A 27,889-nucleotide genomic window follows, 5' to 3' on the forward strand; every position below is an offset into this window, starting at 1 on the left:
TCAGTGCTTCCTAATTTCGAGGTGACGATCGTTCCAGAACGGAAATATATCCTCGTTTCCGGACAGCGGGACTCCGAATTGCAAATCGATATTCAGGCTAAGTACGAGGCACTCTTGGATTTTTACACTCTGCTTTTTTAGCTTTAAAGTTTTCAGGGTGGTTTGTGATTGCGATTAAAATGGTGTACGTGGTTTAAAACACAACCCAGGCAACTGATCTGGATTTGCGCCCCTGACTTGGTTTGGTTTCCTTGCCCAAAGTGGGGAGGTTTGCATCCAGGTGAGAGGAGATACAATCAGGGACCAGTCATGGGTGGATTTCTGGAGGTTCAGTTCCCCGCTCCTACACATGAAGCCTGCTGGGTGACCTTGAGCCAGTCACCGTTCTCTCAGAGCTCTCTCTGCCCATGCAGAGGCAGACAATGGCAAACCACCCCTGAACATCTCTTGCCTTGAAAACCATTCAGGGTCACCATAAATCAGCACTCTCCACCACCACAAGGGCTAAACTACTTGTTCATATGTTTGAAGAGCTGGGTCTGGGTGCCAAGAGGCAACTCGTGTTTCCAACTTTGGGTTGAGGAATTCCTGGAGTTTTGGGAGTGAAGCCTGGGGAGGGTGTGGTTTGGGAGAGGGGTGCAAAATCCCTGGGGTATAATACCATAGATTCCACCCCACCCCATTTTCTCCAGAGGAACTGTCTAGGGTTGCCGGGTCATACCTGGCTGCCAGCGGGGTATTTGGGGGGGGGGGTATGGTTGCCAGATGGATATAGTATAGATCAGTGGTGGCGAACCTATGGCACGGGTGCCAGAGGTGGCACTCAGAGCCCTCTCTGTGGGCACGCGCAAACACAGCGCTCCCCCCCCAACATCTAAGGCTGGCCTGGGCCGCTGGGCTTGATTATTAGCAGTAAAATTAAGACCTAGTTTTGGGGAAGCAGTGTAGGTAACCCTGTTAAGCGCTGTTAAACCCCACTGATTTTCATGTGAAGAACTAAAGCGCAATCCTTTACCTGGGAGTAAGCTTGGTTGCTGGCAATGGGGCTTGCTTTTGAGTAAACCCTCCTAAGGTCGTGATTTACCCGTTGGAAGAGTTGCACGGTTGCTTCAAAGCAAAGCCACCAATTACCACCAAGCTTACTCCTGAGTAACGCACGCCTCGGAGCCCACCATTTTTTCTAAACTAAAACCTCAGTATTCAGGTTAAATTGCCGTGTTGGCACTTTGCAATAAATAAGTGGGTTTTGCGTTGCAATTTGGGCACTCAGTCTTGAAAAGGTTCACTATCACTGGTATAGATCTTTAAACAGTTCTCTGTTACTTATGCCTGCTAGCAACTAGCTGCCCTATCAGTAACCTCGGCCAACCAGCCTCCGAATTCTCCCTGGTCTTCTCCCTCAACAGATTTTTCTATGGGAAGGGAGTCACTGGGACAGCCTACGTGAGATTTGGCGTGAGTGATGACAACGGAGAAAAATCTTATATCCCAGGACTGGAGAAGCAAGTCTCGGTAAGAGAAAACGGCTACCTTCAACACCAGATCCCTCCACCACCTATCATTGCAGAAAACTCCAGATGATTCAGCCTTCCTCATTCACTCTCTGCCTCTTACAAGGTGTCATTTGGTTCTCTAAATGAGCACATGTGTCCTCTGGGAAGCTGTATCCTCTGCCTGGATACCATCGTCAGCAACGTGGGGTGAAAAGACGTGGTTATTCAAGGTCTCGGCGTGTGTTGAAACTCTCCCATCTTCACAAGTTCTGGGATGTTTCATGATGTGGACCCCTAAATTCCTGGACAGGACTAATTTTTAACGACAGCTGTCTTTGGAAATACTTTATATCTTTGAAGGTCCGGTAGGGGCCTCCAAGACAGTTAAAAGCAGAGGTGGGATCCAGCAGGTTCTCACAGGTTCCCGAGAGTAGGTGACTAATTATTTGTGTGTGCCGAGAGGGGGTTACTAATGGGTGATTTTGCCACGTGATTTTTGCCTTAGTTACGCCCCTCCTCTCAGCAGTAGCGCGCAGAACTTGAAGCAGTCTAGCAGGAGGTGCACTGGCGTGCGTGGCAGCCTGCGCCTGCGTGCATTCGTTTCCCGCCCAAGGACCGGCACAGCGGCTGCATCCTTGCCACAGCCCCGCCCAGGAATGCCCCGCCCCCGGAATGCCCGGTCACGCCCCCGTCGTGCCCCGCCCAGCCCCATTGGCGCTACGCCACAGTTTGAATCCCACCACCATGGGAACCTGTTACTAAAATTTTTGGATCCCACCACTGGTTAAAAGCAGAGCAGTTTTAAAAACAGGACTAAGGGAATGCCAGAAAAAAACAAAAATCTTCGCTTACTGGTGAAAGACTGGTGAAAAATCTTTCACTTACTGGTGAAAGACAGCGGTGGATTCCACGCAACAGATTTATAACAATCGTTATAAATTTATAACTAGTTATAAATGAACTCATTTTTGCTTGAGAAAGGAGTTCATTTATAATAATTGCAATTTGTTATACATATACTGGGCAGAATCCACTAGTGATAGAAAGGGATATCAGATATCTGATAGTGATAGAAAGGGATATCCAGCAGTAGCGTAGTCGTTAAAAGCAGGTGCACTCTAATTTGGAGAACCGGGTTTGATTCTCCGCTCTGCCACTTGAGCTGTGGAGGCTTATCTGGGGAACTTGATTAGCCTGTGCACTCCAACACATGCCAGCTTGGGCTAGTCACAGTTCTTCGGAGCTCTCTCAGCCCCACCTACTTCACAGGGTGTTTGTGTGTGGGGGGGGGGAGGGAAAGGAGATTGTCAGCCCCTTTGAGTCTCCTTACAGGAGAGAAAGGGGGATATAAGTCCAAACTCTTCTCATTCTTACCACCTGTCTGGCCTCAGATGGTGAGGGCGTGCACATTAGGGCCTCAGAAGGTGTCCTTGTGGGTTAGGGATTGTGTTAGTGGGTGAAAACATTTTGTGTTGTTTGGCGTCCCCTCAATAACTGTTACAGACCCTTCTCCCTGGTTTCAGTACTGTGGGTCTCTGTGTTTATACAATTGTCTTTATTTATTTTTATTTATTTATTCGATTTTTATACCGCCCGATCCCCGGAGGGCTCCGGGCGGTGAAAAACACAGTGCAACATCAAACAGGAGCAATTCACACACAAAAATATAAATACATATAAATATATAGGCTCCATCTCATAACCATCAATAAGCAACCTAAAACTCATAAAACAGCGAATAACAATTAATACATAAGTAATACATAAATAAACAAGAGGCGTCCAGAAACCCCCATTTAAAACCTACCCCCCCCCAAAAAAAAGGGGACGGCGGGCCCCTCAATATGAGGGGACTTTGATGTAACAGCACCAAGGCACAGAGCAGTAAGGGGGCACCATATCAGCGGCTGGACACCCCAAAGGCCCAGTCTTGAGTCTCTGGAGAAGTGCTACCAGTCTGAGTAGACAATACTGACCTCAACAGATGAATGGCCTGATTCACTATGGCTAATTACTCACTGAAGGCTGACTTGCCGCCCTCCCCACCCTCGCCCCGCTCTGGCGCAAAAAGTCACACCAGAAGTGCTCTCGCTTCCCCCATGAAAAGTGAGACGACCACGTGGGGCAAGAGGAAGCATGTCGGGACCAGGGGCGTAACGAGGCAGCCCTGGGCAAACTGTAGCCCTGGGAAAAACCTGAGTTGGATGCCCTCCCCCCCCCCATGGGCGGCCACTCCACCATGACCAGTTTTTTTTTTTTGCACCAGGACATTGGTGCCTGCAGGGAGTGTATTTTTAGACATATCAGCACCAAAACATTCTTTGCTAAGGAGATGGGGGCTACCCTTTTGAGGGTCCATAACTTTGGACCCCCTGAACCAAACTGCACCAAACCTTGGGGATGACATCATGACAGTCTCCAGATGATACCCTGAAATTTTGGTGCTGATACGTCCAAGAATGCCCTCCCTGCAAGAACATCCTGAAATTTGCCCAAGAATCTTTGTTCTGCATTGAGTTTTCTGCATTGCAGTCAATGGGGGTTGCAGGCTGGGGGGGCACATTTTTGAAGGCACAGTCTCAAAACTTTCAGGGTCTCATCAGGAGACTGCCCTGATGTTACCCCCCAGTTTTGGTGCAGTTTGGTTCAGGGGGGCCAAAGTTATGGACCCTCAAAACTGTAGCCCCCATCTCCTATTAGCTCCCATTGGAAACAATGGGGGATAGGGGCACCCCCTTTGGGAGTCCATAACTTTGGACTCCCTAAACCAAACCTCACCAAACTTGGGGGGTCGCATAAGGACAGTCTCTTGATGATACACTGAAAATTTGATGCTGCTAGCCTAAAACCTGCGCCCCCTGCAGGCCAAAAAGGAAAACCACTAAAAATTCCCCAAAATGAACCCAGCATTTTGATGCCCCCCACAAGGTGATGCCCTGGGCAGCTGCCCACCTTGCCCAATGGGCATTATGCCAGTGGTTGGGACGGCTCCGATGCGCCTCCTTTTCTTAGCACGTTGCAAAGAGCATTGGGACGAGATTTCTTGCCCTGACATGCTTCCAGAGCATCGGTGGATAATCGGGCTGTAAGGCGGTTTCACGTGTTCCTCCCAACAAAGGTGAAGAAGTCTCCGTGGACTGGAGGTGGGCCCCAACATTTGCACAGTGGAGTATAGGATCTACCACAATGCATAGTTAGGTTAGGTGCCATTTTCTCTGTCTCCTCAGTGTCTGGTTAGGCACCATTTCCTGTGTTTCTCTGTGCTGTAGGCTCCAGGTAGTTCTTGTCTACCTTAGTATGATACAGTTAATTTTATTTTCCCTTCCCTCCAACCAAATTCCACCCCACTAGGTAACCGATGGCCATGGCTCAGCCTCCCTGAAACGCAGCCTCCTGTCGGAAAAACTGGGGCGTCCTTTGCGGGACTTAGTTGGAACCACGCTCTACATCGCAGCCACTGTCATAGAGGCAGCAAGTAAGTTTGGAAATGGGACCCCCCCCCCTCATTCCCCTTAAGAACATGTCTTAATACGCCATTGTTTGAATCCCACCACCATGGATCCCACCACAGTCTCCTACACTACGCCGACTGCACTGGCTCCTGATTGAGTACCAGATCATCTTCAAGGTGTTGGTGATGACCTTTAAGGCATTTTGTGGCTTGGGGCCCTCATACTTCAGGGACTGTCTCCCCTCGGCTTTTGTGTTCTGCAGAGGCCAATTTGCTGGTGGTCCCTGCCCCCTCCATGATTCGGTTAGCCTCCACCCAGGCAAGGGCCTTCAGTGCCTTGGCCCCAATGTGGTAGAACATTCTTCCACCAACCATTCGGGCCCTGCAGGACCTTGGCCAGTTCTGAGGGGCTCTAAAGACTGAGCTGTTCCACCGAGCGTTTGGAGGAGAGTAATCGTTGATTGCCACCCATATTTTTCCATCATTGGACCATCCCCATGATAAGGAGCTGAATTAGATTGTTTCTGACTTTGGGATTTTTATCGCCATCTGTAATCTTGTTCTGTTTTTATGTCTAATTACTGTTTTATGGTTGTCATGATTTTAATGTTTGATTATTCTGTTCACCGCCCAGAGCCCTTCGGGGGTGGACGGTATACTAAATTTAATTAATAAACAAAGAAACAAACAAACATACTAGTTGCAGGCCATTTCAAAATGGCCTAAATCTTTAGGTGGCAGGGCACTACCAACATCACCAGCCCAATCTCTCTTGCCCGGTGCTTCAAGAGTGCTTTGCCATTTTCACTACCTACAGCAGTGCTGTTGTTCCATTCTATATACCAGTGGTGGCGAACCTTTTCAAGACCAAGTGCCCAAATTGCAACCCAAAACCCACGTATTTATCGCAAAGTGCCAACATGGCAATTTAACCTGAATACTGAGGTTTTAGTTTAGAAAAACCGGTTGGCTCCAAGGCGTGCGTTACTCGGGAGTAAGCTTGGTGGTAGTCGGTGACTTTGCTTTGAAGCAACCATGCAACTCTCCCAATGGGTGAATCACAACCCTAGGAGGGTTTAATCAGAAGCAAGCCCCATTGCCAGCAACCGAGCTTACTCCCAGGTAAAGGATCACGCTTTAGTTCAGCACATGAAAATCAGTGGGGCTAACAGCGCTTTACAGGGTTACCTACACTGCTTCCCCAAAACTAGGTCTTAGGTTTCATGCTAATAATTGAGCCTAGTGGCCCAAACCAGCCTAGATGTGTGTTGGGGGGCACTCTGCACGTGCCCACAGAGAGGGCTCTGAGTGCCACCTCTGGCACCTGTGCCATAGGTTCGCCACCACTGCTATATACTGTACAAAAGAGGTTTGGGAGAAGATGAAAGAACCCTGTAGAAATCAGTTTCAATGAGCTGCTAGATGGGGAGGAAGTCTAGAACACCTCCTTTATCTCACTGCCTGTTTTCCATATTCCTACAGGTGGAGACCTGGAAGAGCAGGAACTTGCATCTGTGAAATTTGTGGAATCTCCATATTTGCTGAGCATGTCCAAGACCATGCGGCATTTTGTGCCTGGGGCACCGTTTGAAGTGCTGGTGCGTGTGTTGTGTTGTGTCTCTCCCAGTGCAGCATGTCCCGTGTTGTGTCGAGCGTGTTTTGCTGCAAGGATGTCCCATATTGAATCCTAGTTCGAATCCCACCTTTCTCTTTCCTTGGTTGATTCCCCACTGAGGATTGGATGCATGCTTGTCACACCAAATATCCAGGTTTCCTGCAAAACTCCCCACTTCACCAGCGCAGAACATGCATTCATCCCGTTTCTGGCGCTCCCCCCCAGCACATTTTAGAACCTGCATGGAAGTAGACCTTTTTAAAAAACACGTGGGCAATCTGGAGTGGTGGGGGAGTTGGCAGGGGTGAATCCGGATTAGTTTTTCCAGCCTCTGGTAGTGACGTGTAGCTTCCCATCCAATGAGAACGCAGTGGGCTGTGCGCGATGCGTGCACAACCTTTTTTTTTTTATTTCGCGGACCAGAGATCCACGTGGATTCGAAGCAACGTGGGGGCGTTTTTGACTGATTGACTGATTCTCATACTTTTCTCAATCCCTTCTGGCCTATGTTGTTTTCCTAGAGCTGCATCTCATAGCCACTGGAGGTCACTGTTCCACTAAGTGAACTCTAAAATGCAGAATATAAATTTGTGAATGTCCTGGCAGACTTCCCTTTCTAGATTTTCAAGAAAAAGGAATTGGGAGGTGGTATTTTTCAAGGAGGGAAGTTTGACTCAGAAATCTGGCTAGATTGTGTATTTAGACACTGTCTTGAAGCGTAACGTTTCCTTTGAAAAAGTACACATTTGTACTAAGGGATGGCATGAACTCTAGTTCTATTAGAGACTTGGAGAACAGGCAAAAATTGATTTGTCAAACTGTAACACTTTTCAGGAAAGGCCGTGCTGATTTCACTATCCCAGTGGTGGCGAACCTTTGGCACTCCAGATGTTATGGACTACAATTTCCATCAGCCCCTGCCAGCATGGCCAATTGGCCATGCTGGCAGGGGCTGATAAACCATAGTCTATCTGGAGTGCAAAAAAATTCCTGCAAACATATCCTATCAAACCGACCTTTCCATTTGCTGCCTGCAGCAGTGGCGTAGGAGGTTAAGAGCTCATGTATCTAATCTGGAGGAACCGGGCTTGATTCCCAGCTCTGCATACAGGCTGTGGAGGCTTATCTGAAATTCGCAGATTAAGCCTGTGCCTCCCACACCGCGTAGCTAAGGTGAGGCTGATAAGCTTCTCGAGACTCTCAGCCACCCACCTCACAGGGTGTTTGTTGTTTATTGGGGAAGGGCAGAGATTGTAAGCCTTTGAGTGTCCTGCAGGAGAGAAAAGGGGATATAAATCCAAAACTCCTCCTCCTCCTCCTCCTCCTCCTCCTCCTCCTCTTCTTCTTCTTCTTCTTCTTCTTCTTCTTCTTCTTCTTCTTCTTCTTCTTCTTCTTCTTCTTCTTCTTCTTCTTCTTCTTCTTCTTCTTCTTCTTCTTCTTCTTCTTTTTTTGTGCACCAGATATTGCTTCCTCTAACACTGGCCCACTTCAGGATGGAGCCCTTTCTCATCATATGCTGTGGTCCCAATTTCAATGAGCCCCGTGCAGCTGGGAACTGAGCTTCTAGAAAGGAACTTGAAAGTGCCTGCAAATCATATGGCACCAAGGTGGACCAAGGGAAGCCGCAGTTCACCCTTTTTGCTGCAGAAGAAATTCCCGTCTCTTAAATCCAAGAAAAGCATTGCCTTAGATTTTTGGCATTGCAGCTTTCAAGGCACAGAAACAAGGGAAGGTCCTCTGCGTGTTCTGTTTCTGGCCTCGCACTCGCCTGCGTTGTGTCCTCATGTCTACATTAACAACCGTACTTCAAAAACCTCTCTCTTTCTCTCCCGGCTCAGGTGACTGTTGTTTCACTTTCAGATGGCACCCCCGCCCCCCACGTCCCAGTCCATTTCTCTACCCAGATAACTGGAGGGTCATCCCCTGATAATGCTGCAATCAACACTGACAACCATGGGGTCGTGTTGCATCGGATCAACATCCCCGCCGGAGCAACAACAGTCACTTTTATGGTACAGGAATCCTTGCTGCACAGGAAGTGAGGAGAGGGCAGGCGTAAAATGCCAGGAAGTGGGAGAAAGGCAGAAGGAATGGGTGGTAGGGAAAAGGGAGGAGGACCAAAAACTCTGGAACAGAGGTCCCCCATTTTTGGTAGCCTATGGGCACTTTTTGGAATTTGTGCCATCACAAAATGGCTGCCATAAAAGAAAGCAAGGAGTGGCAGGCTTCGGGAAAGAAGGGCATGGACTAGGGTGCCAACCTCCAGGCAGTGGCTGGAGATCTTTTGCCTATTAGAACTGATCTTCAGACAACAGAGATCAAAAAAAGGGACTTGATAGTAGGTGCCATCCTATTATGTTGATTTTTTTAGTATGCTCGCGTTTTAATGGGATGGTTATTTTATATAGAGCCAAAATTAACTAATATTTAATGGATTTTATGCTGGTCTGTAATGCTCTATTTCTGTTTACGTTCACAGCCCTGAGCCCGCCGGAGGCGGTATAAAGCCTATAACCGTAAATAAATGGGTGGGTGGGTGGGTGGGTGCGGGTGGGTGGATGGAATGGATAAAACCGGATGGATGGATGGATGGATGGATGGATGGATGATGGATGGATGGATGGATGGATGATGGATGGATGGATGGATGGATGGATGGATGGATGGATGGATGGATGGATGGATGGATGGATGGATGGATGGATGGATGGATGGATGGATGGATGGATGGATGGATGGATGGATGGATGGATGGATGGATGGATGGATGGATGGATGGATGGATGGATGGATGGATGGATAGATGATAGATAGATGATAGATAGATGATAGATAGATAGATAGATAGATAGATAGATAGATAGATAGATAGATAGATAGATAGATAGATAGATAGATAAATTCACTTGAAGAAAATGACTGCTTTGGAAGGAAGACTCTATGGCAGTGGTTCTCAACCTGGGGGTCGGGACCCCATTGGGGGTTGAACGACCCTTTCACGAAGAGTGCAAGCCCTAAGACTCTCTCTGCATCCAGTGTTCTCCATCTGTAAAATGGATAGATGTTAGGATTGAGGTCACCACACACCATGAAGAACTGTATTAAAGGGTCGCGGAATTAGGAAGGTTGAGAACCATAACCTATATTTATTACAATGGGATGGGGCACCCCTTTTTGGGAGTCAACTTTGGACCCCCTGAATCAAACTTCACCTAACTTGGATGGCATCATCAGGAGAGTCCCCCGAAAACTCCTGAAATTTTGGTGCTAGTCTAAAAACTGCGCCCCTGCCGGGCCAAAAAACTGGAAAACACTAAAAAAAAAAAAAAAATGCAAAAAAAAAAAAAGAAGCCGCAAGGGGGGTGCACGCTGCTCACCCAGTGGCCAGTTGCAACCGCAGCACCCCCCCTGATCCCACTTGTAGCTACTGATGGGCACAGTCTGTCACAGTCACAGTGATTCACAGAGACATTTCCCACATTCTTCTCCCTCCAGCAGTACAGAAGTCATGGGACCCACATGGACCAATAATCAAGAAGCAGTTTTGAGGGGGAAGGAGATAAGAGACTGAAAGCAGAGCTGAGTCTGCGCACAGCAGAATTCTACAGTTTGGCTGCTTGAGGAATAGAGTTCAAACTTAGGCTTATTTACTTAGAAAGAAATAGAAGTTCTGTATTGTAAGAGGAGCTCACACTGGATACAAATGACAGAGTAAAGGTTTCTAGTTATGGTGATTTCTAAAGGGGGATGCCATCACTTCCTGGGAAAACCTGGAGTACCCTCTCTAGTAATCTCTGAAAGCTCTATGGAAACTCCAGAAGGGATGGGGAGCTGGGGGATAGGGGGGGAATGCAAGCCTGGAATGGGGTGAAATAGTGTTTTCAGCCTCTTTAGAAGCAGAGGAGTTGGTTTCCAAGAGTGAACCACATGTGTCTTTCTTGTTCCATGTAGATGGAAGCAGGGGACAGAGTCTCCAGCAGAAGCCACACTGACCGCCACAGCCATGAATTCCCAACAAGGCAGATACTTGATTATTGATAGCCCGAAACACCAAGACTTGAGCCCGGGGGAGACCCTCAACCTGGGCCTGAAACATATTGGACAGATGACTTCTCCAGCTTCTACTACTTGGTGAGTCTGTGGCTGGGTGATCCCAGCTGATCAAATCTCTGAAATTACCTGGACTTCTCATCTCTCAGTTTTTGATCTGCCATTTGCCTGTTTTATTTGTTAAAATTATTTAAATCCTGTCTCTCCGGTGGCTCAAGGGCGGCGTAGAATCATCATGTAAAGTATCACAACAATGAAATGGAACTGCAAAAGGACCCTCGCTCAAAGATACCTTTGGGGTTTGTTTTGCTGTCAAGTCTCAACTGACTTACAGTGACCCGGTGGGATTTTGAAGGCAAGAGATGTTCAGAGGTGGGCTGCCATTGCCTGCCTCTAGGTGGCGATGTTGGTATTCCTTGCAAGTCTCCCATTCAGATACTTTCCAGGGTCAACTCTGTTTAGCTTCTGAGACTTGACAAAGGTCGATTCCACGCCATTAGATCTGGCGCTCCTCACGGCAAATAACCCGGGGTCCTGCAGCACTCCCCACTACACCAGTGGCGACAACGCAGTCACCCTGATTCTGCCGTTCCTCCCACCCCTCAGTGTGCGTCATTCTGGATCCTGGTCGGAAGTGCACCTTTTTGAAAACCACACCGAACGCGGAGCAGTGGGGAAGTCCCGTGGGTGACTCCGGGTTTGGGTTTCCTGCCGCTGATAGTGACGTGATCCTTCCGTCCAATCCAGGCCCGCGGCGGAGTTGAAAACACATCCAATATTGATTTCAATTTGAATACCTTTAATAGCATATAAATAGTTCAACATGAACATTGCAGATAATAACAGCCTTTACAACTTCTGGCCGAGTTAAAATAACACCATTAAAAATTTAGCCACGCTTCCAACAGCTACGTCGTTGTGGCTGAGCAAAGATATAACCTTCTGTTCTGCCATCTGTAGTGCCTTCACTTCCGTAGGGAAGGGGATTATGTGCTTCTTCTACCTATCTCATAAAAGGACAATTCAACAGCATATGAGATACTGTTTCCACACAGAACCCATGCCACCACCCGGGCATTTCCTTTCTTTAATGTGCCAGAGTTAGGGTGGCGATCAAGGCTAAATTGAATGCTTCTTCACATCAAGAAAAATTCCATCCCTCTGAACCATTGCCATGTCGGAGTAAATAGTCTAAACTTCATTTTCATCCTCAAATGGGAATTTGTTATGTGGGAAGCATTCAAATATATAACAGCCACCTAGAATGCAGAAATAATAGCATTTTTGTGTGTGAAAATAAGATTGGTGGGGAATAGTTAAGACTGCGGCACATTCGTCACTGGCTTGTGTGAATTGTCCCTTTGCTTCCAGATTTTGAACAAGGGGACGGTGTCCTCTGCCAACCAGCGTGCTTAGCCGGATCGCTACTGTATGGTTCCGATCCATCACCCAACTTAGTCGCAGCGTTTCGGTTTGTGGCCTTTTACCGCCTGGGAGATAAAGTTGTGGCCAACTCCATCTGGGTGGACGTAGTTGACACCTGCGAAGGAAAGGTGAATATTTATTTATTTATTTATTCATTCATTCATTCATTCATTCATTTATTCATTCATTCATTTATTTATTTATTGTTTAGTTTTATATACCGCCCTATCCCCGAAGGGCTCTGGCTCTGAATAGCATTTGAAATGACCATGTTTCCATGAGAAATCTTTCCCAGAATCCATTGCTAAAGGCCTAAGCATTGATCTGTATGATACATATCTATCTATTTCATAATACTCCTTTCTCACTGAAACTCAAGGCAGATTTCCCATTAATGCAGTCAACAGGATGAAACACAACTTAACCAAAACTAGCCTAACCAGATTGGCCTCGATAAAGTTTGTGTGTGTGGGGGGGGGGAGGTCGATAAAACTTTATCTAAGCTCCCTATTTTCTCTATTCCTGATCCTTAATGATGTTTGTTCCCGGTGGTATTTTAGGCCAATACTTCAGTTGTATTTTTTTTAATGAAGTACAGTATATACTCTAATAGTGTTGCAGTCATATTTACTCCAATCGCACGTATCTAAAGAAAGCTGTCATGGCCCCACTGAGACATGATATTACTCCCCCTAGGACAGGGATGGGAGCTCAGTGAGTGGACTCTCCTTTCCTCATTAACTTTCCATAATTATCCATTAAAAATGCCCCAGCCCTCACACCAAATACCCTTCACTATATTGCTCCACCCTGTCAGAAGCAGTTTATGGGACTAGTCTGATGTGAGAGCAGAGGCATTGTTAAAGGTGTAGGAGGCCACAACTGTTCAGCCATTCTAACTCTGTAGACCTTCCTTCCCATGGTCGGAGGAAGGTGGATTAGGGTTACTGGCAGAGGTGGGATCCAGCAGGTTCTCTGGGTTCGGTGGGTTACTAATTATTTGTGTGTGTGCGAGAGGGGTTACTAGTGGTGATTTTGCCCGCGTGATTTTTGCCTTAGTTCGCCCCTCCTCTCAGCAGTAGCGTGCGAACTTGAAGCAGTGATCCTGGCAGGAGGGGGGGCACTGGCATGCGTGGCAGCCTGGCGCCCTGGGCATTTGTTCCATGGGACTGGCGGCTCGTCCTTGCACAGCCAGCCAGAATGCCCGCCCGGAATGCCTGGCCATGCCCCATCATGCCCTGCCCAGCCCCATTGGTGCTACATCCCAACATGGGAACCTGTTACTAAAATTTTTGGATCCCACCACTGGTTACTGGCCTCAAATTTGGCTAGAGTTGCCTTCTCTGGGAAATATCTGGATATTTTGGGCGTGGATCCTGAGGAGGGTAAGGTTTTGGGAAGGGAGGGACTCTGGCAGGGTTTAATGTCATAGAGTCCACCCTCCAACGCAGATATTTTCTCCAGGGAGTTGATCTTGTAATAGCAAAAGATCTCCAGGTGCCACCTGGAGGTTGGCAACACTATGTTGCGGTCTGGAGCTTTTCTGGAATTATGGCTGCTCTCTGGCTACAGAGCTCAGTTTCCCCGGAGAAAATGGCAGTTTCAGAGGGTGGACTCTACGATCACATCCCCGTTGAATTCTCTCCTCCTTCCCACCTCCTTCCCAAATTCTACCTTTCCCAGATGCCACCCCCCAAATGTCCAATAATTTTCTATGCTGAAATTGGCAACCTTAGGGTTAAGGTCATGTGAGCGATCGCCTGTGATCAGGTGGGCCTTCTCACTACCACTCAGCTGGGCAGTGGGGAAAAATGGGTGAGGAGAGATGAAGGGATGATTGCTGGTGCCTGACATAATGTCACTTCCAATGAGACCAGAAGTAATATCGTTACATTGTTAGTAACACTCTAGCATTAATTCCAATCTCTATGGCTACGCAATAGAGTTCTGGTCGAATGCTAGAGCTCCACCAGCAATGCCAGCAACATCATTATATAGGTCTTCCACCTGTGGCCAGTCTCATGCTGGCAACCTACCGGTACCTGGGATGAATGGCAGCCATTTTGTTGCCTTGGTGGGCCCAGGACAGAAATGTTAGTAAGCACTATATCAGTGGTGGCGAACCTTTGGCACTCCATATGTTATGGACTACAATTCCCATCAGCCCCTTCCAGCATGGCCAATTGGCCATGCTGGAAGGGGCTGATGGGAATTGTAGTCCATAACATCTGGAGTGCCAAAGGTTCGCCACCATGGCACTATATGAACAGTGACATACTCTGGCTCCTCTATAAAGATAGAGTGAATCAGTCGAATTCAGTTCAGACTGACAAACTGAGGGGGCAAGGACTGTCAATTTTCCCACTATCACAGGTGATTTCCCCCCTTCCCCACTAGTCCTCCAAGAGTCAGTATTGGGGAGGGGGGGGAATGCTGGTGTGCTATGTTACTTCTGGAGAAAAACCAGAAGTGCTTCATGCCATTGGGACAATGCTGTAAGATTGTCCCCCAAATTTATGGTTTAACCATAGAGTTTGGTTGAATCCAACAGAATTGTCCCTGACATCATGGCATTTCCAGGGTTTGTTTGTTTTTTGCCAGAAGTGCATGTCAGTGTAACCTCTATCTGTGGGTTCTGTGGGGCAGAACTTGGAAGGAGTTGCAAAGAACTAAACTTAAAACAAAATGGTTTACTTCCTTAACAAATAACACTTTTAACATTAACATTTAACATTAACAATTTACAGTCCTTTTAGGTTGCATTTCAAGTCCTTATATTTACAATCTACTGATAATGCCAAGTCCAATTCTTCCTGCTGGTGGTTGGCTTATGAAGACTTCAGAGGCTTGGTGAACTGGATGCAAGATGATGAAGATCCCCAAAAGAACTCCCATCAACTATATATACAGAAAGCCCTGAAACAATAAATTCTAACATTTACAATATAGCAAAAATAAACCACTCCCTTCCCACTAGTTCCCAACAACTTTGCAGTTACCTTAAACAAGGTGTTAAGAGCTTAAAAAGAATTAAATCAAGGTCCCAGCCTGATAGCCTCAGAGCTTCCTCCAACTTCACCAGTTTTTGCAGCCTTCTGCTGCTTTGAGTCTCCACCCCTTTCTGGGTCAACCCATTCTGAACAGAGGGGTTACATCAGCACTTCCCCACCCCCAACTCTTTACAACCTTACAACAGCCCAATCCTATGCAGAGTTACCCAGGCCTAAGCTCATTTGATTTCAGTGAGCTTAGACAGGAGTACCTCTGTGTGAGACTGCACTGTAGCACACCAGTGTGTAAGCAGTCTGCAACTACAAATCTAGCATGCCAAGAAGGAGAAAGCTTTGTGGCAGCACAGAGTGGAGGCAGAAGGGTAGCTAAGACCCGGAAGGCCGCAAGCAGAGAAGAGTAAGGTTTGGTGTGTGAATAGCAAACAGCGGGCTCAGATTTTTTTTTAAAGGGTGTCAAAATCACTTGCAAGGGTGTCGAAATCACTCAGCCATCTCTCACTATGTCCTTCCAATCCATAGCTGCGCCTCAGCACACCAGAGAAGGCCAAGCAGCACCGACCCCAGGATGTCCTGAGACTCACCATCACTACCGATGACGACAGATCTTCCGTCTCACTTGCTGCTGTGGACACGGCTGTTTATGCCCTCAGTCGGAAAAATCGCCTCACTCAGGGCAAGGTAGTGCCATCTTTCTTCCACGCTTCTCCTTTGTTTCCTTGTTTCCAGAGAGGTTGATCTGGAGCAGCAAAATGAAAGAGGTTTCAGCGGCACCTTAAAGAACAAAATTGATTTATTTGGATGCTCCCGGGGAAAGAAGAAGAAGAAGAGTTTGGATTTATATCCCCCCTTTCTCTCCTGCAGGAGACTCAAAGGGGCTTACAATCTCCTTGCCCTTTCCCCCTCACAACAAACACCCTGTGAGGTAGGTGGGGCTGAGAGAGCTCCGAGAAGCTGTGACTAGCTCAAGGTCACTCAGCTGGCGTGTGTGGGAGTGTACAGGCTAGTCTGAATTCCCCAGATAAGCCTCCACAGCTCAAGCGGCAGAGCTGGGAATCAAACCCGGTTCCTCCAGATTAGATACACAAGCTCTTAACCTCCTACGCCACTGCTGCAATGGAAACCAATGCAGTGTGGGAATGCTTGCCTGCAGCTGTTGGTACGTTCTACATTCCCCTGATGGGGCAAACAACAGGCTTTTCCACACAATTCTTTTTAAAAGTTTTGAGGCAGGAAATAAAATGTTTCATCCATGGAGTTTTGCATTGTTTTTACCCTCAAACATTTTATTTCCAGCCTCAAAAATATTTTAAACAAATTCCCATTTTAAATGGATCTCTGACTGAAACATTTTGAAAACACCTTTGGTCGCTGTGCAATCTATTGACTACATTCCCCATAATTCTCTGCTTCCCTGAACTTCCTCTTCTGCGCCACCTTCTGAGCTCGCCCAGTTCCACTTTGCGGGTTTATTTGCAGCGTTTAGCTGATTGAAGCATCAAGTATATGAGGAGTAAAGAATGCAGCATGAAGCTGTGTAGCACTGAAGCATCGATTCCACACAGAACTAAAACAAAGAAAAATCACACAATGGTGGCCAGGAATTGTTTCCGGGGGGAGGGCAAATAAAAGGAAGAAGAAGAAGAAGAAGAAGAGTTTGGATTTATACCCCCCTTTCTCTCCTGCAGGAGACTCAAAGGGGCTTACAATCTCCTTGCCCTTCCCCCCTCACAACAAACACCCTGTGAGGTAGGTGGGGCTGAGAGAACTCCGAGAAGCTGTGACTAGCCCAAGGTCACCCAGCTGGCGTGTGTGGGAGTGTCCAGGCTAATCTGAATTCCCCAGATAAGCCTCCACAGCTCAGGCGGCAGAGCTGGGAATCAAACCCGGTTTTACAAACATTTTACAAGCGATTTATTTATTTATTTATTTACTTATTCGATTTGGTAAACCGCCCTACCCCCCAAAGGGCTCAGGGCGGTGCACAACAAACAACAATACAATAAAACAAATCGAATAACCCCAGTTAAAATACAAAACCTTAGAACTATAAAACTACGGCAGCAGTAGTAGCCTTCAATAAATAATTTGATTAATAATAGAAGACGTCTGACACCCCACCCCAGTGATCAAACCCTGGGAAGGGAGGGGATTGGCAGATGGTCCAATAGATAGCCAATGTGCAGGACAACACGAGGTGCGGGCTCAGCGGCCAGCTCCCTCAAAAGCCCGGTGAAACAGCACCGATTTAGGAGATTCGTGCAGAAAGGGCCAATGGCTATGCCATTTCAAGTTGAGAAAATGTTGCAGGGTGGGTGGGATCAAGCCCCTCTCCTTGCATGCCATTATCCTGATCTGAATTGGGGGCCCCACACACTTTGGAGAAGAGTTCTGTGCATGAAACTGGCGACCCCTTGTCTGATCACCCAGCGTGTGATCGGTGTTTGGAATATGCTGCCACAGGAGGTGGTGATGGCCACTAACCTGGATAGCTTTAAAAGGGGTTTGGACAGATTTATGGAGGAGAAGTCGACCTATGGCTACCAATTTTGATCCTCCTTGATCTCAGATTGCAAATGCCTTAGCAGACCAGGTGCTCAGGAGCAGCAGCAGCAGAAGGCCATTGCTTTCACCTCCTGCATGTGAGCTCCCAAAGGCACCTGGTGGGCCACTGCGAGTAGCAGAGAGCTGGACTAGATGGACTCTGGTCTGATCCAGCAGGCTAGTTCTTATGTTCTTATCACCAGGATGGAAGAAAAATATTCTTTGGTCAATTCCCCTCTTGAATTTAAAAATATTTTAAACCAAGTTTTAAAAAAACTACACCTTTTAATCGGGGTTTCAGCCTCCCCACGTCAGATTGATTCTGCAAAGAGATGTAAGGCAATGTCGAGTGCCGTGAACCCAGCACTCCCCACAGGAAATTGATCTCTGTTTTTTCTCCCCCCCCCCCCACCGGATTGGCTGGCGTTCTGTGCTGGGGCGGGTACCTACGTGCCCAGCCACCACTGATTGGTCGTCATGATTTACGTCACACTCCACGGTGGGAAATAAGTGAGGATTAGTCCCCCGCTCCTCCCCTCTAGGCTGGAAAGAAGAGTGGTAAAGCAAAAAGTTGTCGTTCCAAGCAGGTACAGGGAAAACGCGGAATAAAGGGGGGGAATGAGCAGCAGAAATGGGAAGAAATCCCCTTTGTCACTCAAGGAGTGGGGAGGCATTCCTGAAACTTCTTTTTTTCGCGTTAGTACCACGCAATTATTTATGAGCGGGGAATCGACATCTGTCTTTTAAAAAAAAACACCTTTATAGTCCACATTTCTCACTGAGACGCAAGGCAGATTACAAAATTTATCGATGCAAAATTGGACCAGTACAGGCTCTGTAATACATGTAACAAGATAGGCTTATGAAATTAGATAATAACGAAACAGAAACAGAATGATACAACATAACAGCTGCAAAAATTGGATTATAGAAATTAGAAAACAATGTAATAAAACCAAGAAATGTATACAGTAAACTGTGTCACACAAAGTACAGCTCTTATCTCTTTATTAAAGCATCTTCTTGCACAATTCTAATTTTACTACTGTATTGTTATCTTTATATTATACCAGTACACTAAACCAAATTGGTTCATTATTATTTGGCACAGAATCAATTTTTTAAATATCCAATATGACACATAAAACAAACGTAGAACTTTTTATAAAAGATAGGTATCTTCCCCAATCTGTCTAATATTCGGCATGGTAGGATACCTATTACTGTATTATTTTGCTTTTAACTTGCTAAACAGATCTATTTTTATTGCAATTTTATATTAGATTGTATTTTTACATTGATGTGTAGGGGTATTTACTGTCATTTGCTCTGGCAATTTCTTTTTTTAAAAAATCTGATTTGAATCCCTCGAAGTCAACCGTCAAGTTATGTGGACTATTTCCTTGCTACTGAACTATACTTGAGACTGCAGAATGTGTCTGTGTAAATCCTGATCTATCTATGCCTATTAAAGGTTAATAAAAATAAAGATAAAGATAAAGCTATCTTTATAAAAATGCTCTGTAGTTAGGCCACATCACAATGGCCACTTATGCACTGCTTACCCTGCAGCATTTTGCTTTGCAGTGGGGTTTTCACACATTTTTTTGTTTGCACAGGGATTCTTCACCTGTGAAGTGCCCCTAACTGAGCCTATCTGCCATTTTGCCCATACACTGCTTCCTTGTTGTTTCCGTGCAAACTCCATTTGGGGAGGTTATCTGCTGCCTTTTTCTTTGGTTGCCATCTTCAGTCTAGTGTTACTTCACTAGCTCTGGTCAATTTCATGTCCATTTCACTGAGTCTTTTGCTGCAGCGATGGATCTTCGGCATTGCAGCAAAACAGACAAACAAAAAGAAAGAAAGCCCTTCTGATTGTTCTGAAATGGTGGGAGGAACTACTGTGGTGTGGGCAGGGAGGAGCAAGGAAATCCAATGAAAGCCTAATGCATAAGGATCTCCTTCACCTTCCCTGCAGAGAAAGAGTCACACTTGAAGTGCTTTTGGAAGCCTTGGGGATTCTCTGGTCGGAAGGCAGGATGACTGCCAAAGAGGGCAAAGCACGTGCATATCTGAGAATGGAACGTTCACTTTCTTTCCTTCTTCCTTCCTGGGCCCAGGTCTTCCAGGCTATGGGAAGTTATGATCTAGGCTGCACAGCCGGCAGCGGGGAAGACACCCTTGGCGTCTTTGCTGATGCTGGAATCTCCCTCCGTGTGGGCCAACTGGGCAGCCAGCTTCGAGAAGGTGAACTGACGGGGTCATCAGAAAAGTGTGCAGTCGGGGATTGTGATCCAAGGGCAATTCCTGTTACATCGCATTCTCATCTTGTTCTTTTTTTTTCTTTTTCTGCTCCCCCAGCCCACGGGTGCAATGCAGACCGTTCCCGGAAGAAGCGTTCGTTACAGATGCAAATCCAACTCCAGGAGAGGCGTGAGTGATGTTGAGGGAGTAGGAAGGAAAATTGGGGGTTTGTTGAGGGGAGAGGGGAATCAGCACATGCTCAGATCATACCAAGCTCCGCCTCCCTCATTCTGGCATGTCTTTCCCCCCACTTTCTTTCCAAGCAAAAGAAAAGAACCTAGAACAGGGGTCTGCAACCTGCGGCTCTCCAGATGTTCGTGGACTACAATTCCCATCAGCCCCTGCCAGCATGGGCTGGCAGAGGCTGATGGGAATTGTAGTCCATGAACACCTTTCTTTCCACCAAGTGTTTTAAAAAATGGGATGGGCTTTTGCCCAGCAGGGTTTCTGAAATGTATGCAACAAAATATTTTGCATGTATGCAACAAAATATGCAACATTGAGTTCTTTTTTAAAAGCGTCCAGTTAAACGGCAGTTGCTTGAAATTCTATGGTTGGCTCCATCTCCCATAGTGGGCCTTTTGTAGCTTTTGTGCCCAACATCCTTTGTCAGAATTCAAAAGGTGCTTGCAGGCTAGAAAGGATTGGGACCCTCAACCTAGAACAGTGATGGCGAACCTATTCGAGACCGAGTGCCCAAGCTTCAACCCAAAACCCACTTATTTATCGCAAAGTGCCAACCCGGCAATTTAACCTGAATACTGAGGTTTTAGTTTAGAAAAAACAGTTGGCTCCAAGGCGCGCATTACTTGGGAGTAAGCTTGGTGGTAGTCGGTGGCTTTGCTTTGAAGCAATCATGCAACGCTTCGAATGGGTGAATCACAACCCTAGGAGGGTTTAGAAGCAAGCCCCATTGCCAGCAACCGAGCTTACTCCCAGGTAAAGGATTGTGTTTTAGTTCTTCCCATGAAAATCAGTGGGGTTTAACAGCACTTAACAGGGTTACCTACATGTCGTTCCCAGCGGCCCAGGCCAGCCTAGATGTGTGTGTGGGTGTGTGTGTCGATTTTTGCCCTCCCCCCACATGATGAACTCTGTGCATGTGTGCCCACAGAGAGGGCTCTGAGTGCCACCTCTGGCACCCATGCCATAGGTTTGCCACCACTGACCTAGAAGAATTGGCCTGAACTTTTGGAAAGCAGGGTTCGAAATACCAGCAACCTTCCTTTCGGCTTACCTACTTCTCTTTTTTATTGGCATCCACTCACCTTTCTGTCTTCTTTTCCAATCCTTTATCCTCCAGTTTCCAACTATTCATCCTCCAAGTTTCAGAGTTGCTGTCGGGATGGCATGGTGCTGATTCCCATGCTCCTCTCGTGTGACCAGCGTGCCAAGCGGATCGAGGGAGAGTGCCGTAACGCCTTCCTTGACTGCTGCCGATACGCCGCCGAACTACGCCGCAAATCTGGGGGGAACCGGGGTCTTGCTCGGGGTGAGTAGAGAGCCTGCAATTGGCTTTTCAATCTTTTCCTCCATCATGAACAATGAATTCTTAGCAGTCTTCAACTATTTTCATCCAAAATTCAGCTATTTGTCTGTAATAGAAGGTCTTTAATAATGTGTGCGTGTTATACGATATGTTTGCCAGGCATACAAAGTGTTGCAGAAATTGCATGGCAAGAGGCTGAAACACTTGCCCAGGACTGGAAATGTGTAAGGAACCAGTAAAGTCCAGGCCAAAAGCAACTTTTCAAGTTCTTTATTGAGCTGGCATTCTAAGTCGATCACAAGCAATGCGGGAACTGACCTCCCAACCGTTCGAACAGCCTCTTTTACGGGCACCCCACCAGTTCCCGCCAAAGTAAGATAAACACCTGTAGTTCCCATCCGAAAACCACATTGAAACAGTTTCACACAGGCAGGCAAAAGAAACAGAAGATACAGATACTAGAAAGTACAGATACTAGAAACACTCCCCAATCTGGGCGTCCCGCCAACTTGGTCAGACGAAAACCTTCCAAGGCTAAGCGGCAACTTTACAAAATGCTGGAGAGCGCTTGTTGCCCGAAGTGCTGCGGAAATCCTTTGTACTTTTGTCTACCTCGCACAAGCCCCGTGGGGCGGAGTGGAAAGCTGCAGTACTGCAGTCCAAGCTCTTGCCATGACCTGAATTTGATCCATACAAAAGTTGGTTCCAGGTAGCTGGCTCAAAGCTGACTCAGCCTTCAACCCTTCTGAGATTGCTAGAACGAGTACCAATCTTGCTAGAGGTAAAGTGTACACGTATGGGGAAGGCAATGGCAAACCACCCCATAAAAATAGTCTGCATAAACGTTGCAAAAGCGTCGCTGCAACGGGAACACATGGGGACATTTGCCCCGGGCAGGCCCCTGTTGCATCATGTGGGGCGCAGGAAATTGCTTCCTACACTTCATACCCACGGCCCAAGGCATGGTTGCAGCCTCTGCCGGGACTGGCGGGGTGAGGGGGAAGGAGGAGGGGGTGTCCTCCTCCCCCCTCGCCCCGCCAGGCCTGGCAGAGCATAAGCAGGAGCATTTTATTGTCATCGTGCACGCACAACGAAATTTACAGCAGCATTCCTCGATGCACACAATTTCAGACTCATACCCCATCCTCACTTTCCCCTTCCTCCACCCATCCCTACACAGCCCCAAACACATCAACACGAAGCCGCGGAGTTCAGCATCGCCACAGCTCTAGAGTAGAAGCTGTCTCTAAGCCTCTTTGTTCTAGTTTTGATAGACCTATATCGTCTGTCGGATGGTAACCGTTCAAAAAGAGAGTGTGCTGGATGAGATGGGTCTCTCGGAATATTTTGGGCTTTCTTTAGGCTTTGGGAATTGTAGAGTTCTTCCAAGGAGGGGAGAGGGCAGCCGATAATCCTCTGTGCAGTAGTGATCACCCTTTGGAGCGCCTTCCTATCTGCCACTGTGCAACTGGAGAACTGTGCAACTAGAGAGGCCACTGTGCACACACCCCTGGGCCTTGGCTCACTGCCCCAGCCTCCTCCTCGGCATGCTAGGCCAGCCCCACTCGACTTGTCTCTCTCCAAGAGGTGTGCAGCTGGCCCGGCACACCAAGGAGGAGACAGGTGGTGCATCCCTGGATGTGCTGAGAGAGGGATGCGCCGCTGCAGCCTCCTCCTTGTGCTGCCCGGTGAGTGACCCTCCCCACCCCGCAAGGTGAGGGGGGTGGCATGGGGGCCCATGGAGGGGGGGAATACGGAGTCCGCCCCGGGCCCAGTTTTCCCCAGCTATGCCTCTGGTGTCATGTTCTGAATTTTAAAAAAAATCTAGCAGCACTTGAAAGTCTAACAGCACTTATTTTTATATGAGCCTCTCTGGGTCACAGTCCACTTCATCAGGCAGACATATGATGCAAAACCATTCTGGGGAATTGTTATGGGGCAGGTTTCAAGGTGGGGAAGGAGTTGAGGCTTGGTGTGAATCTTAATGTAAGGGGGGGGGGGCAAAGAGAGGCATTGATGTGTCCTGAACTCTTTGGAAGGAAGAGTGAGATAAACAAAACATACAGAAATACAGTAGCATTCCACCTAAACAGTCGTCTTTATACTGTCGCAAATGATTTGCCACGATTGGGCATTCTGAGGGACATGTTGTCATTCTCCGTTTGGGAGCAGCAGTGGCGTAGGAGGTTAAGAGCTCATGTATCTAATCTGCAGGAACCGGGTTTGATTCCCTGCTCTGCCGCCTGAGCTGTGGAGGCTTATATGGGGGATTCAGATTAGCCTGTGCACTCCCACACACGCCAGCTGGGTGACCTTGGGCGAGTCACAGCTTCTCGGAGCTCTCTCAGCCCCACCCACCTCACAGGGTGCTAGTTGTGAGGGGGGAAGGGCAAGGAGATTGTCAGCCCCTTTGAGTCTCCTGCAGGAGAGAAAGGGGGGATATAAATCATAAGAACATAAGAACATAAGAACTAGCCTGCTGGATCAGACCAGAGTCCATCTAGTCCAGCATTCTGCTACTCGCAGTGGCCCACCAGGTGCCTTTGGGAGCTCACATGCAGGATGTGAAAGCAATGGCCTTCTGCTGCTGCTGCTGCTCCTGAGCACCTGGTCTGCTAAAGCATTTGCAATCTGAGATCAAGGAGGATCAAGATTGGTAGCCATAGATTGACTTCTCCTCCATAAATCTGTCCAAGCCCTTTTTAAAGCTATCCAGGTTAGTGGCCATCACCACCTCCTGTGGCAGCATATTCCAAACACCAATCACACGTTGCGTGAAGAAGTGTTTCCTTTTATTAGTCCTAGTTCTTCCCCCCAGCATTTTCAATGAATGCCCCCTGGTTCTAGTATTGTGAGAAAGAGAAAAATTTCTCTCTGTCAACATTTTCTACCCCATGCATAATTTTATAGACTTCAATCATATCCCCCCTCAGACGTCTCCTCTCCAAACTAAAGAGTCCCAAACGCTGCAGCCTCTCCTCATAAGGAAGGTGCTCCAATCCTTCAATCATCCTCGTTGCCCTTCTCTGCACTTTTTTTATCTCTTCGATATCCTTTTTGAGATGTGGCGACCAATCCAAACTCTTCTTCTTCTTCTCTCTCCTTATAGCTGAAGATCAAGATGAGGATGAGGATTTCTTTGATGATGAATTCATTCAAGTCCGGAGCGTCTTCCCTGAGAGCTGGCTGTGGAAAACGGTCACTGGGGGGCAGACGCGGACGTAAGTGAACCAAGGAACTTTGCATAGAGTCCCCTCCCTTTCATGCACCAGGGAGGGGCAGAAGTGCTCCAGTTATCAGATTCTGTGTCTTGGGCAACTTTAGATCAGGAGGCAAAGTTGTGAAGCAGGTGTCACAAGTGGGCCCAGATCTGGAGGGGAAAATCCTTCCTCTCAGCAGTCAGGAATCCAGCTGGCAGCAAGGCTACGCTGCTCTGTTGCCTAAACGGAGGCCTGTAACAAAAGTTAGAACCCAAATGTTCCCCATTTCTTGCCTGCGTTCACCTCTGCCACATTCTCTCAATAAGCAAGGTCATTTTTTGTCTCCTGCAGGGAAACGGTGCTGCTTCCTGACTCCATCACCACCTGGGAGCTCCTGGCAGTGAGCATGTCGCCTGACAAAGGTGAACTGAAACCTCATGACTTCTGCCAGTCATTGGAGCAAACTCCCAAAGGCCTTCCTTTAATTATCCTTGGCTTCCTCGTGCCAATTCACATTCATCTGTTTGATCATCCATCTCTTCCTTTTCAACCTGTGTCTTTCTATCTGTCTTCTACACATTCCCAGTTCAGGGTTGCTGGGTTGATGACCAAGCTAGTGGTTGAAATGGATGTTGAGTGCGTGGACAGTTTGAACAGCATCTTGGGAAGCCTAGCTCAAACATGCAAGAAAAATGAGCTGGAAACTGGGAGGGGGGGAGATCACATTTTTTAAAGTGCCCTGCGAATAGAAAACAGGCTCAGCTAGTAAAGCTATTTTTTATGATATTTGTATTAGTTTGGCTGGGTTTCTAGTCACTTGGATTTCCTATTTTAATGTGACTGAACATTCAAAGCTGGAAGGCAGCTTGAAGTGGGGCAGCCCATTCTATTTATGTTTATTTTTACTTTCATCCTGCCTTCCTCCTGTGCTGCAAGACCCAAGGTGGCTTTTGTTCATTCTAAACAAACATTACGATAAACAGCACTAAAAATCTTACATGGCATGGATCCAGGGACGTAGGTATAGATTTTTTATGGGGGGGGGGTTTGGGGCCACACCCCCACCCGCCCCAGGGCATGGCCATGCCTCCCCAAGCCCCGCCCCTGGCCCAGCGCTTATAAAAGCAGCTCTCCGAGGCCAGGGACGGCAGACTCCCCTGCCCTGCTCTCCCCTGCCCCCCACCAGCTGGGCTCCCAGCCAGCAACCGGCAGTTCCTTCTGCCCTCCCCTCTGGGCAGAGGCATAGAGGGAAAATGGAGCCCGGTGCAAAATCTGAGTCCCCCCCCCGCCCCGCCCAGCAGCCGCTGTGATGCTGGAATCCACCCCCAAACAGCATCACTTTCAATGGTGTTTAAACTAGAGAGCCCAAATTCTCCTTTTAAATCCACCTTAAAGGGAGAATCTGGGGTCCCCAGTTTAAACAGCATCACTTTCAATGTGGCATAGTGGTTAAGAGCAGGTGCATTCTAATCTGGAGGATCCGAGTTTGATTCCCCGGTCTACTGCTTGACTTGATGGCACACGATTACTATTAATGCTGGGGTCTGAATCTCAGGTCTTCTGCAATTGTCCTTCATGGATCTTCCACCCAAACGGTGTCTTTCAGTTCAATATTGAAAGCTCCAACCTAGGTTTTTTTAAGGTCTATGAAAGACAGCCTTCCATCCATCCATCTGTCCACCCACCTTTCTCCCTCTCCTGTTTTCCTTTCACCAACATTCAGTCAAATTTGCCTTCTCAGGGATCTGTGTCTCAGAACCTCTCCAAATTAAAGTCTTCCAAGAGTTCCACATCTCCCTGAGACTGCCGTACTCAGTGAAACGCTTTGAACAGATCGAGCTCCGTCCAGTTCTGTACAATTACCTGCCTGACACTATCAAGGTAAGAGAAAGACACATAGAACTTCCCCCTTGGGATGACCCTTTGCTCACTTCTCAGGGTCTCAGCTGTATAGGCCAGGAGAGAATTATCCTTTCTTTATTACCTTCAAGTGCACAAACTCAAAGATTCACAACCCAAAGAGTGCAAAAACTCAAAGATAGGTGTTATCAGAGGCTTAGCTTCAAGGGGGCAGGGGCGTTCTGAGGGCATGGTGGGGGCATTCTGGGGTGGGACGGGGGCATTCCGAGGTGGGATGGGGCGGAGGACGCACCAGTTCACCAGGAATTTTCCCCTTGCTACGCCTCTGGATGCTCTAGCATCTTAGAGACAGATTAGTCCTCATAGGTTTAAATTGGCTCCTTTGTGCATAGAGATGGGCCAAACAACTCTAGAAACTTTGGCATGGATAAGGGCCATAAAATATTGGCTGCATATACATTTTCTAGTGGGATCCAATAGCTATATTCCCTCTCTGTTATCAGATCACTTTATTTCAGAATGGTATACTTTGATCTTTAGAAAGGTTGAAGCTATTGGTTTCCCCTTGGAATCACTCCTTACGCTCACAAAGGTGGAAGCCTTCAGACTAGTTAAGAATAGGCTCTTGGATCTTGATTTTCATAATTTGACTCTTGCTGCCAAGACAACCTGTTCTCCAACTACATTATTAATCCCATGCGAGCGTGGAATTATGGCAGCATATCTTCGTCTGCTGATTAATCCCACCCAGAGAAGAGCCTTGGCTACTGCAAGATGTAATGTGCTGCCATCAGCTCTGCTGGAGGGAAGATTTAAGAATATGGAACGTGCTAAAAGAGTTTGTTCATGTGATATGACTACGGTTGAAACACTTGACCATTCTCTGTTTCTATGCCCTAAATACAATAAGATACGCCTGAAATACATGAATTCCATTTTCTTGCAATGTTCTCAGTGGCATGAGTGTTATAAGGTACCCCATCTCCTGAACAGCTCTGATGTGCTCTTTTGTGAAACTGTGGCAAATTTTATACTGGAAATTAGTAATTTTAACTGCACTTCTTAACCTTGTTTTGTATGCCAATAAAGGCTTGTGTTGTGTTGTGTTGTGTTGTGTGTTGTGTTGTGTTGTGGCTCCTTCTTGATTAATCAACAAAATGTATTAAAAAGTCAACACTAAATTAAAAATTAAAATTAAAACGAGATTAATAACCGAGTTGCTCCCCCTTTCCCCTTTTAGGCCTTGGTATATCTGGAGCCTGCTGAGGGCATCTGCTCTCCATCCACTGTGGGCCCAGCAAGGAAGCAGCAGGTGGACGTGCCAGGGAACTCAGCGGTCCCAATCCCATTTGTACTGGTACCCATGGGAGCAGCTAATGTCCCCATAACGGTTGTTGCCCATGGTGGCTGGGGAGCTGGGGACAAGGTGACGAAGGTGCTACGGGTTGAG

At 47.3% G+C, this 27,889-nt stretch overlaps 1 protein-coding gene across 1 annotated transcript; it reads left to right on the top strand.

Moving 5' to 3' along the window:
- LOC125425630 (complement C4-A-like) lies at window positions 1-27,889 on the top strand (the record flags this gene model as incomplete). The annotated part of the gene is given in 17 exon segments (XM_048483197.1): window positions 1-101; window positions 1,407-1,512; window positions 4,845-4,968; window positions 6,427-6,542; window positions 8,398-8,571; window positions 10,518-10,665; window positions 10,668-10,690; window positions 11,981-12,050; window positions 12,053-12,162; window positions 15,565-15,723; window positions 19,707-19,833; window positions 19,948-20,019; window positions 21,194-21,382; window positions 24,489-24,600; window positions 24,931-25,001; window positions 26,321-26,460; window positions 27,680-27,889. Coding segments are annotated over 17 exon segments (2,052 nt in total), but the record flags the coding sequence as incomplete, so codon positions are not given.

This window comes from Sphaerodactylus townsendi, unplaced genomic scaffold (genome assembly GCF_021028975.2).
Source record: "Sphaerodactylus townsendi isolate TG3544 unplaced genomic scaffold, MPM_Stown_v2.3 scaffold_99, whole genome shotgun sequence".
NCBI classification, from domain to species: domain Eukaryota; kingdom Metazoa; phylum Chordata; class Lepidosauria; order Squamata; family Sphaerodactylidae; genus Sphaerodactylus; species Sphaerodactylus townsendi.